The sequence below is a fragment of the Colossoma macropomum genome, unplaced genomic scaffold (assembly GCF_904425465.1).
Source record: "Colossoma macropomum unplaced genomic scaffold, Colossoma_macropomum, whole genome shotgun sequence".
NCBI lineage: Eukaryota > Metazoa > Chordata > Actinopteri > Characiformes > Serrasalmidae > Colossoma > Colossoma macropomum.
This window is the reverse complement of record NW_023494793.1, coordinates 9,620,213-9,632,432: the sequence shown is the minus strand read 5'-3', so window position 1 is coordinate 9,632,432 and position 12,220 is coordinate 9,620,213. Positions and strand designations below refer to the sequence as shown.

Below are 12,220 nucleotides of genomic sequence, written 5' to 3'. Positions count from 1 at the left end.
ATGACTTAGTAAGCCGTGATCTCGTTCCCACACCTTACTAAGTCGTGGCCACGACTTAATCATCTCATTCCCATGCCTTACTAAGTCGTGGCCACGCATTAGGATCTCGTTCCCACGTGTTAATAAGCAGTGGCCACACATTATTTTTATTTACACAGGATGTCACCAGCCGGGCTCAGTATATTTATGATGATTTGATCGTCAAAAATTACGGAGCCCCGCTGGTGACATCCTGTGTAAATAAAAATAGTAGAGACTTAGTAAGGCCGTGATCTCGTTCCCATACTTTACTAAGTCGTGGCCACGACTTAATCATCGAATTCCCACGCCTTACTAGGTCGTGGCCATGCATTATTTTTTTATTTATTCAGGATGTCACCAGCGGGGCTCCGTAAAAAAATACAAAACATCTAGCTATCAATTTATCAGCCTTACATTTTCACACTGACAGCGTTCGTGTACACTCTTCGAATCAGGGGTGCTCAGTCCTGGTCCTGGAGATCTAACACCCCATAGAGTTTAACTCCAATCCTAATCTAATGCAGCTGATCCAGGTAACGAAGGCCTTCAGGAGTATCTGACGATTAGAGCCAGGTGTGTTGGATCTTGAACCCTGCTTTAAATATTCTGCTGGTTTCCTTATATAAGAGGCACACTGCCTTACCTTAAATACAGTGAAAAGATATTCCTCACATGCTGGTCTCCAAATCTGCTCTGATGCCAGTCCCAGCACTTCCTGTTATACTCAATTAGCCCATAGCTGCTATCTGCATGTGTTGTTAGATCTGCACCATGGTCAATAGCCTGGTGTCAAGGGTCATAGAGTTTTTACTTGATTTTATTTTGTAAAATAACACTATGTTTTGTAAAGCTATGTCAAAAATAAAATATAAAATAGACTAAACTCTTTATTAAAACTCTTTGGAAGCCAACTTTGGCTGCAGGCCAGAGATGCAGAGATGCAGAAGACTCTAAAATGACTGAAAAAAGCTGTATAACATAAAGAATGAAGTTATAAGTAATCCAGAATGTCTCATATTTCAAAAGTGGTCAAATCTCTGACAAAAGATTCTGTAAACAGACAATTACAGCATCTTATTTCTCAGTAAACTCTTGTTGTAATTAAAAAATATTACACTTTTAAAAATATATTTTGGCCATAATTTATAACATTAAATCTGTTATAAAATATTATTGCATATTAAATTATAGAAGTGGTTAATATGACAAATAATCATGTTTTTCTTTTCTATTTTAAATAGAAAATCTCATTTCTCCCCTTTATTATAGTCTGCTGCTTCGATTGAACGTAATTGTCCTCATTTTTGCTAAAATACAATAAACATATAGTCACAAAAACTCATCCAGCTTCCTGACTGTATTCTGCTTTGTGAAATACCTGCCCAATTCAATGAAAGAAAAGCAAAGAAGCAGGTGAAATTGTCTTTTAATTAGGCTTAAGTTGCACATTGTTGCTGCCCAATCAAGGATGAAAAGACCACTGTGTCATTTGAGGGTCACAACTGGAACATCATAGTTGCACATCTTAACACAACGAGATCTGAATCATTTCAAGCCTGCTTTGAATGTACTTGATTGACAACATCATACAGTATCACAATTATTATATTACTTATATATATATGTAATGTTACATCTTACATCGTAAGAAAGATGAACAGTAAGGCAGCATGTTGATGTGAAATATCATTTATATGGATTTTATGTGTATATTTGCATCAAGTAAATTCCAAGTCCCATTTTTGTCAATGTGTGTGTGTTTTGTCAATGAATCTGTGTGCATTATTATGGTATTATATTGTGTGTGTAGACATACTGCTTACAGAGTACATGGATCACTTATCATTTAATGACATTGCAATCACTTTATAAGCACGCCGCCCTGTTTAATAAGAGGGAGAAGCAAGCTGAGAACAAAATTACTATATGAATTCAAGTAGTACAGATCAGTCTTCATTTAAATCTAACCACTGCTGTCAAACGACATCAATACTGTAGCCTGCTACAATACTGTAAACAGAAAGTACAGTAGACTGGCAAAAGCTGGCCAAAATGTAAACACTGAAGAAATACGGAGACAAAACATTTAGCCCCAGATAGACACAAAAGGTTGAGACACCAAAAGGCAAAACACCACATAAATAAATAAGCCAAGACAAGAGAAAATTGACTGAACGTTTTTGTGTATAAGACTGAATAAACACACCAACAGTAAAAGTATATACTATACATCATGCATGTTAAAAGAAAACTTGCAAAGGCAAGGGGAAATGCCACAGATTTTTCAAAGTTTGTGCATAATTACGTCAGTAAGATGTAATAAAAGTCATTCAGAATAGCTTTATGTTCCGTGGTAGAGAAACTACCACGTCAGAATTGTTTACAATGGCGGCAATAGGAACCAGACGTTAATGTGTCTATAAACTCCCTAACAGAAAGTTGTTCAAATTAAAATTCACAGACGTGCATGCAGGGTGTTGTGAAGCTGTTCCAGAAGATAACTTATATTTACCACTATTTTACCATCATAAATATTACAAATAAAAACTGAAGATGTGTGTGGGTTCACTGGTGGTAAACGGCTATGTTTGTCTTGTAGACATTGTGACCATTTCACTCCGAATGACTTTTCAACGATTCAATTACATAGAAATTTTGAATAAACTGGTGGCATTCCCCTTCCAATCTATTGCCAAGTCTTTCCCCACAAGCCAAACAATTTGTATAAGTAGTTTTTCAAGAATTTCATCTGAACTTCCTGATTTTGTTCTTCACACCTCTGATTACGGTTAAAGCTTCTTAACTAAAGGAACGAAATGGAAAACAAAACAGCAACGCTCATTTCCTCGGAAGCTCTAATGCTGGTCCTCAGACCATTCTTTTCACACAAAGGCAAACAACTTCAAATAACTTGCACTGCTGCCAAAGTAGTCCACACTCCACATATTCATAAATAATAATAAAAGTCTCTGGACAGTGTTATGACTGTCTGTGCTAAGCTGCCTCTTGCAGTCTTGCAAACTATCAAATTTCCACCTTACTCCTATTGTTGTTGAACAGCCTGGGTTTAGTGTCTGAAGTTTGCTTTAGCTTTGCATGGATGCTGTGAGGCTAATGTAGCGAACAAACCTTATAACCTCACAGTCAAGGTTAGCATCTTTGTGCTAACTGTAGGTCTAAATTACCATTCATTTGCCTTAAACCATGTTGAAATGTTAAGTAATCCCACACAGACTTGTATGACACTGTATTATATACTGTAGTCTATAAAAATGGACAAATATGCGTTAGCATGGCTAAAAACACTAGTAGCAGCCATCTTCAAGGCAGGATCTTACCATTACCCATTGTCCATTACCAGCCTTCCATTACTTGTTACCTACATTAGCCTTGTAACTCAATAGCAAAACTCAAGTTGGAATGGAAGTCAAAAATAGAAAAGGTTCTCAGAAAGACACAGGATAATGTAAAGGCACCAGAAAGATTGATTTTTACAGCCCCAGTGAGGTGAAGGAAACATTATTAATAACATTCCATCACTCTGGTTTAATACTCAAAGAAAATGAAGAAAAATGCTGACTGCATAAGCACTTTCTCGTTAGTCTTGATGTCAAAAACCTTCAGCCTGGAGATCTGAGACAGGACAAATCACATCATCTTGCAGCAGCGATTTTGCTTCCGAGCCTGAAAAAAAAAGGACATGATCAAATTATTAAAGCAGTTGATCATTACGAAGTAGAGGGAATGTAATAGGGACACTTGCTGTGTAATATAAATAATATTAACACACTCACTAGCACACTTACAGTAGCACACTTCGGTTATATCGCCACATACTGCAATTGAATGACTTGCAATATATTAAAGAACAATTAAGATCAACAATGTGGTGTGGCTAAAGATTGGCCTACACTTTTTGCTGTTTTTGCAACTATTTGTGGTCTGTTCCCATCTGCTAGCTAGATGTCTTCCTATTACACAATGCTACCAAACTGGGAGGGTGAAGGCCAGCACGTGCTTCCTTCAAGACACATGAAGCTTCACAACATCTTTTCAAACTGCTGCTAATGCAGCATCATTGAACAGCTCAACACGCTTGGAGGAGAACATTTGCTCACTTCTCTTAGCTGAGCTAACAGATGCCTGCATTGGCTAGCAATACACTGTGAGATGGGGTGGAGGGGGCGCATCTTAACCAGCCAGAGAAAATTGCTCCTAGCCACAGGTGACTGTGGGATTACCTGGTAGAATTGAGCAAGTTGACAATATTTATCACAATGTGCTAAATTCTCACAAAATGCTTTTCTGAGGATATCAAGGCTGTCGTCAGCAGCTGAAGAACACTGACCAACTGCATCTTTCATTACGAAGAGAGCATAATTAGTCCTGTTTGATGTGAAAAGTTGAATAAAAATCATAAATGTAGCACTACTGGTTCTTTCTGATGTGTCCTAACTGTCAAACCTCATTCAAACCAAATATTGTGATTTTGTGTATCGATGAAAGGTCACTGACTCATGATTTAAAACATTCAGGGTTTAGTCAGAGGGCTCATTTGCATATTGCAGACATCTGCAATAACAATATTGTGCAAGCCGATGTCAAAATACCGAATAACAAAACGATATAGTACATCCTTACTGTGAAATTTTTGGCAAACAAAACTGTTGTGTGTTTATAGGCCTAACAGTGCAAATCCAAACCTTACAGTTTTGTAAAAGGCTTTGGACGTTTGTCCAAGTTCCTCTGACTTCTGCACCAGATCATCCAGCTTCTCTCCTCTGTCCAATAATGACTCCATGGTTCTGTGCTGTTGGAGACATTGCAGATACACACACACAAACCACTTTGACATGTGGGTGTACACGACCTGAACTCCACACAGCCAGCCAAAAGTCAAACAACAGAAAATATAACTGTTGAATGGTCATTTTCAGCAGTCATCTCAAGATAGACCACTGAAATATGAAAAACAGTCTCACCAAAATGATCTTTGTCTCATCAACTTCTGCCTGGACTCTGGTCAGTGCGTCAGCTTCTCTAGGATTCTGCAGGGCATGAGGTCAGACAGTTTTACAACACACTCAACACAACACTTACTTACTTTGACTCACATAACGTTAAAGGGATAGTTCTACAAAAACGTTTGCTGTCTAAAGTTTGTTTCATTAGTTCTGAACTGGAGCTATAAGGCTAATGAAGCTAACAAGTAATAGAAATGTATGGCCACCAGTTAGCATTTTCAAATTGTTAAGTAAGCTAAAATAAACCAAATTTTCATCACTTGTTATGCTTTTAAAGCGTTTGGTATATTATGTCAACACTGTTGATATATGTCCAGTCCATATATGGAAACTGAGCCTGGTTTTAATTGAAGTGTTTTAACATAGACTGCTTTGTGAATGAGGCACAATACAGGGCAGGCAATCAGAACAGACCTCATTTACATATTACGCTTTTAAAAGCACAGTAACAAAAAGGGAGGTTGGAACATTATTATGTGAAAGTGAATTATGGCTGTTTTTGCTACATGAAGATTGGCAGACAGACTGCTGATCACATAGCAACGCAGACGTCAGTCTTGCGTAGCTAGTAGTAGTCAGCTTCTTGTTCGCCAGCTTCTTTTTTGAATTTTCCCGTTCCACAGTAAATGGTGCAGTAGTTCAATTCTGGCCGTCAGGCACCATCTGGGGTAGAACGGGAAAATTCGAACAAGAAGCTGGTGAATGAAAAGCTGCTTTAAGACCTGTCAAAACTGAAATGTTGAGAGACATTTTGCAAGACTTTTGCAGAAAAGTATCCTGCCGGAGATGTGAGAAAAGCAGCTATAGCTGAGCTTAAGCTTAAAGCAGACCAAGGTAAGTCTGTGTTTTCATTTATATTATATTGTTTAGCCTATACTAGGACATTAGCATGTACTGAGACATATTTACAGACAAGATGGTAAAACGTTACTTCAAAAAAAATGGACATGAAATGCTGTGGCTCCCAAGGAGGACTGATTATTGTTCAAAGGACAAAATGGTTCTTCTTAACTTTCAGGTTGCTGACCTCTGTTCTAGTGCAAAACTCAAGAAGCAAACTTCAGATGCCAAATCAACTACAACTGGGCTAATAGGAAATAAGAAAACTGTGTAAATTTGATTTTTCACCAAACTATCACTATCTGTTTGTGTGATACATGTACCTGGTATTTGTTAAGGTACTCCTCTAGCATGGTGAAGCGGATGGTTTCTGGAGTTCCAGTAGGCCACTGTCGGTCATCCACCTGTCTAGAGAACTCATCCAACACCTAAAGCCACAATATGAGAATAAATGTAGGTAAACTAAATTCTAGAAAAACAATAAAATGTAAATATGCCGTTTAACAAATTCTGTTAACATTAGAACATACAATTCTACGCAGTTCTCCAGATCATCACTAGCTGTGTTTCCATCCAAAGGCTTTCTAATAGAAGCGCTTCAGAGCTTTAAAAGATTTGTCGATGTAGGCTATGAGAACAGAAATGTTCTCAAATAGTTTATGAAAATCCGTTCAACTTTATGGAAAGTGCTCAAACAGCTCTCTACGGCAGGGAAAGGTGTTCTGATGAAAAAAAATAATAATAATAAAAATTAGCTAAACAAATTTTCTTCATCAAAAGTGTATGAGGACGTCAGGGAAGCCAAAGTTACACAAGTGGAGACAGAAAATTAGAGATGGAAACATGTTAAATGTAAATTTCTCATCACTTAGGAATGACATTATATCAAGTTTATTTATTGCTAAAACTCTCAGCTGCTGGGCAGCAAACATCGCATTAATTGTTCATGCATTTTCAAAGTGGAAAGTCGATAGAAATGTAGTCAGTGTCATAAAAGAAAAACCTCAAAACGGTCGAAATGTGAAATGGGCCAAACTATATTTTGTTAGGACCGCTTTCCTTTTTCCTGTAACGTTACTGTTTTGGATATATGAGGTTTTCTCACAACAGCAATGACATATACTCATTTTACACACCTTGTCGAGCAGTGAAAAACACACGCGCTGTGGATACTCGCTGTCTGCGACGGCCACAGCGCTCAGACCATCGTCCCGTATGTGCACATGACACATGTACTCTAACCAAGAAGACACAAACAGTATGATTTAAACATGTTTTAATGGAAAAGTTCAACAAAACTAAACAAGTCATTGTATGTGTTACACTGACTGCTGTAATATATTCAGTAAGTTGAGTTACTGACCTTTCTCACTGACCGAAGCTTGAGCGCCAAGTGCAGAACGTTCCACTATGAGGCCACAAGTGAAAGTCATGAACTCCTGAATGCTGTCACAACAAACATCTTTTTTTTCATATGTCAGGATATACTGTCATACATACATATATATTCATATATATACTTCAATGGTCAGGACCACCACAGGACCACCACAGAGCAGGTATTATTTGGGTGGTGGATCATTCTCAGCACTGCAGTGACACTGACATGGAGGTGGTGTGTTAGTGTGTGTTGTGTTGGTGCGTGTGGATCAGACACAGCACTGCTGCTGGAGTTTTTAAAACACTGTGTCCACTCACTGTCCACTCTATTAGACACACCCACCTTGTTGGTCCACCTTGTAGATGTAAAGTCAGAGATGACAGCTCATCTGTAGCTGCACAGTTTGTGTTGGTCATCCTCTAGTCCTTCATCAGTGATCACAGGACGCTGTTGGCTGGATATTGTTGGTTGGTGGACTATTCTCAGTCCAGCAGTGACACTGAGGTGTTTAAAAACTCCAGCAGCACTGCTGTGACTGATCCACTCGTACCAGCGCAACACACACTAACATCCCACCACCACATCAGTGTTACTGCAGTGCTGAGAATGATCCACCACCCAGATAATACCTGCTCTGTTGTGTCCTGTGGGGGTCCTGACCACTGAAGAACAGGGTGCCAGATGGGATGGTGTGAGTGTCTCAGAAATTGCTGACCTTCTGAGATTTTCTTGAGTTTACAGAGAAACACCTTGTTGATGACAGACATCAGAGAAGAATGGCCAGACTTGTGTGAGCTGACAGGAAGACTACAGTAACTTTAATGACCACTCTTCACAACAGTGGTGATCAGAAAAGCATCTCTTAAAGCACAACACATCAAATCATGAGGTGGAAGACCTCAACAGCAGAAGACCACATCGGGTTCCACTAATCTAAGGCTACGGTGGCCACAGGCTGAATGACACAGTTGAACATTGTGAAAAACAGTGCCTGCTCTGATGCATCTCTGCTGCCACATGTAGATATTAGGGTCAGATTTGGGTGTAAACAGAAAGAACCCATGAACCCAAGCTGTCTTGTTTCAACAGTTAAAGCTGGTGGTTGCGGTGTAACGGTGTGGGGACACACTGGGTCCTCTAATAACAACTGAGGATCGACTGAATTCTACAGCTTATCTCAGTACTGTTGCTGAACGTGTTCATCCCTTTATGGCCACAATATGCCCATCTTCTAATGGCTACTTCCAACATAATAATGCACCTTGTCACACAGCACAAGTCATCTCAAAGTGGTTTCACAAACATGTCAATGAGTTCAGTGTATTTCAGTGGCCTCCCTAGTCAGATCTAAGTCAAATAGAGCACCTTTAGGACAAGAATCACAGCATGAATGAACAAATTCCCACAGACACACTCCAAAATCTTGTGTGAAGCCTTCCCAGAAGAATAGAGGCTGTTATAGCTGCAAAGAGGGATGACTCCATAAAAACAGCCATGGTTTTGGAAAAGGATGTTCAAAAAGCTCATACAGGTGTGTTGGTCAGGTGTCCGCATTCTTGTGGCCATATATATCTATCTTAAAAACATATAAAGAGTCATTTTACCCTCAGTCACCAAAAACAGGAATAGCTTTGGTGTTTCAGTTTCAAAAATACACTTGTATCTCTTCGTTATCCTGCATAGCCATATATTGTTTGAATGATGTACAAAAAATGTATGTAAACAAACATACAATGCTCATCTGTGAAGGGAATGAAAGAATGTACCTGGATCTTTGAAAAAACCCGAATGAAGATAATTCATAGGCTGCCTTCAGTAGGCTGGCTTTGCTCTCTCCTTTGTAGAGGACGGTAAGACATAGGAGCTTCATTGTGGCAGTACAAACACCTGCGAAATAAATCAATAAAACAAAACAGATACAGTTTAAGCATCATAAATCTAAGAGGCCTACAGCTTCGTTCCTATTATAGACCCTTTTCCTCAAAATATTCAGTTTAACACGGAACAGCCAGAGATTCCACCAACTGTGGGCCCAAATGTGAGGCTTGTGTTGATATTATGTCTGTTGAATATTAGATATAGTTCTTAATATGTCTTCATGAGGCAAAAGACGTCGGAATATTCAGTAATGAATCGTTTTTCTGTCTGATATAAAGTCCCTGTAGTTTCCTATCTACTTTGCCGTGGTTCTCTTCAGAAAGAGCTGCTGGAGAACATGGGTTTGGTTCCCTGTGTTCATCCAGAGAGAGAACAGAAGGGAAAGATGTTTACACATGTGGGCAGTGAGGGATCATTTCTTCCTCTCTAATAAAGATAATAAAAATATCTAGTGATATATGGTGGTGCTGACTGAATTTAGACATATTTCTCCTCTGGGGTGAAAACACACCAAAATGAAACATTCTTAGCAACATCCTAAAGCGGCTTATAGTCACCAAACATCTCAGAAAAATAAGTGAGAAAAGTTTCAGTAAAACAGCTGCTAATTTGTCTTTTTTTTTGTCTGTTCATTTTGATTTGATGACACTTCTTTAACCACGACCCAGAAGGATAAGCGGTTTAGATGATGGATGGATGGATGGACACTGCTTTAACACTAGAGGTTAAGGATGGGCAATATGATGATATTTTATTGGTATCATAATTAATTTTGTCACAGTATGATTTTCTGAGCATATTGTGGATATGGTCAGTACTTAAAAAAAACACTGACCAACTACATGTTCCATTACAAAGTGAGCACATTTAGGCAGGTTTAACTGGATGTAGTGCAGCACACTTGGCAAAACATTAAATAAAAAAACACTGTAGTTGTAAATTTAGTATTATTATTATTACTATTATTATTATTATTATTATTGTATTTTATATGTGGCACTACAGGTTCTGTTTGATTCCAACTTATTAAATCTCACAAAACCTAAACATAGAATTTTTTGCCATATCGCCGGCTCCTTCTAGAGGTGTACCTCTGTGCCAAGAACGTAAAGGACAAACCCATATCCCAGAAACGTTCCAAGTTACCTTGCAAGAATGAACTTGCAAGAACAAAAGAAGAAGGCGCCTATAAGAATTAGAGATGTGCTCTGTACTTGTTGTTGAGCAACACTCCAGGCTCAGCTGATTTCACCGGCCGTAAACTAACATTTAGTAGGCCGAAAAGGTGTCATTACACATTTAGTCATTTGTTTTGTGCTGGTAGAGACTGGCTCTTTGTTTACAGGCATAAATGTTATTTTAAAGTTATTTTTCAGTAAAGCGGCTTCACAACCACTACAGTTACAGGTTTAACTCATAACAAATTATGGGACTATCTATGTTCAGACAGTGATGAGCCTTCAGAGTGTCAGAAAACAACACGTCAAGCGCACATTTTGGATACTTGTTTGGGTCAAGCAGTGGCAAATCTGGGTATTGTATCTGTGCTCAGCACTGGGGTTCTTCAGTCACCGGTATTTGAGGTATCTTAAAAATCAGTCATCTTTCAAAAGAACTGTCACCTTCACTTAATACTACTAAACAGTCCAGCAACCTGGATAACAAACAATCTCACACAAATGCTCTTCAGTATAATCCTGGGGCACAGCTATGAAAATACCAATGAAAATGTTCTTATTATACAGTGTGAATCCAAAGGTGCTGATTTCTTGCATCCTTGTGGTTTTATTTAAACCGTAAACAAATAAAAGTGAACCCCAAAGCTTAACAAATTGCACTGGACATAGCAACTGCTTTGCAGTTTTGAATCATTCTGAAGCAATGTGTAATGTCTTCTGGGTTTCTCAAACACTAGAGGGCGCTCCCGAGCGAGTCCAAAATGAATGTTTCATTGTAGAAAAACTAGTGACTCGAATTCTTTGCAGTGGTGGTGACACGAACCAGGGGACCAAAATCCACCAGTGAACCTACATGTGTCCTCTGAGTATTTATATGTAATGATGATGATGGTAAAATAGTGTTCTGAAAGAAGAGTTAGAACACCCTTCATGAAAACCCACCCTCCACCATGAACAGATGAAAATAAATTGATTAAAATACGTTTTAGGCCTAAACTTTATCGCAAAACTACCGTAAAACAATGTCTCAGACATCAGGCTGAGTATTCATAACCATTTAATGGCATAACATTTTGTGAGGGAGCTTTTAGAGGTGGACGTCTGGTTCCTATCAGCACCACCGTGCACAATTCCGACTCTGTAAGTTTCTCTAGAACAGAGCGTTTCACACCAAACCACTCTGAACGACTCTGTTGACACATTAACCATTTAATTATACAAAAAATTGAGAAAAATCGGTGGAGTTCCCCTTTAACTGGACCGCTCTTCAGGACTGTAGTCCTGAACTCGCACGCTGAAGGGAACAAGAACGCAAGAGTGCACAGAGACGCGGATCGGGACACGCCCGCATGTCTGTGTTTTCCGTCCGTCTCCTGAAGAGCAGTGACCGCTCAGCACCGATCATTAAATGACCCATTAGCAGCTCAAATTATTGCTGGAAAAACTGGGCAGTAAGCGAGTGACCCAAACCCTGAGCTGCTGGACTCACCAGGGCTGATTTAATGCAGGTTCTTCATCCACTGCGGCGGATTTTAACCGTCCTGAGGCGTCGCGCTTCCTTTACTGGCCTCACTCCGTCTCCATAGTAACCGCAGGTAAACAGTCCGCAGGTGTAGCTGTTTCGGGTGAAAGCTCCGGAGCTGCACATATGTTCCGCTTATTATCGTTTAAACAAGTCATCTTAAAAAAACATGCCTAATATTGCCTACAACAAAAAAGGCTGCAAAGCTTTTTATTCTTCTTGAAAAGATTGTAAGAGCTCTTAAATAATATATTTTCCCTTTTTCCCTTCTGTGTCTGGTGTCCCTGTACTGTTACCGTTTTCTCAAAACGGTAGCTGCATTTTACAAGGGTGGAAAAATGAGTGAGTTTACTTTTTTTATTAAAATGTATTATTA

General features: G+C 39.0%; 1 protein-coding gene across 2 annotated transcripts; it reads right to left on the bottom strand.

Annotated features, from left to right (window-relative positions):
- Positions 1 to 1,956: 1,956 nt before the first annotated feature.
- On the bottom strand, positions 1,957 to 11,907 carry LOC118813217 (synaptobrevin homolog YKT6-like). 2 transcript variants are annotated; one of them, XM_036578427.1, is made up of 8 exons: positions 11,812 to 11,907; positions 9,033 to 9,153; positions 7,249 to 7,331; positions 7,022 to 7,122; positions 6,209 to 6,313; positions 5,004 to 5,069; positions 4,730 to 4,831; positions 1,957 to 3,705 (listed from the first exon to the last, which is right to left on the bottom strand). In XM_036578427.1, the coding sequence occupies exons 2-8, from the start codon at positions 9,134 to 9,136 to the stop codon at positions 3,670 to 3,672; spliced, it is 597 nt and encodes a 198-aa protein (XP_036434320.1). In that variant the 5' UTR covers positions 9,137 to 9,153; positions 11,812 to 11,907; the 3' UTR covers positions 1,957 to 3,669. The 2 variants fall into 2 exon arrangements, with proteins under 2 accessions (XP_036434320.1, XP_036434321.1); XM_036578428.1 differs by having other exon boundaries at positions 7,249 to 7,293.
- Between the last annotated feature and the right edge of the window lie 313 nt (positions 11,908 to 12,220).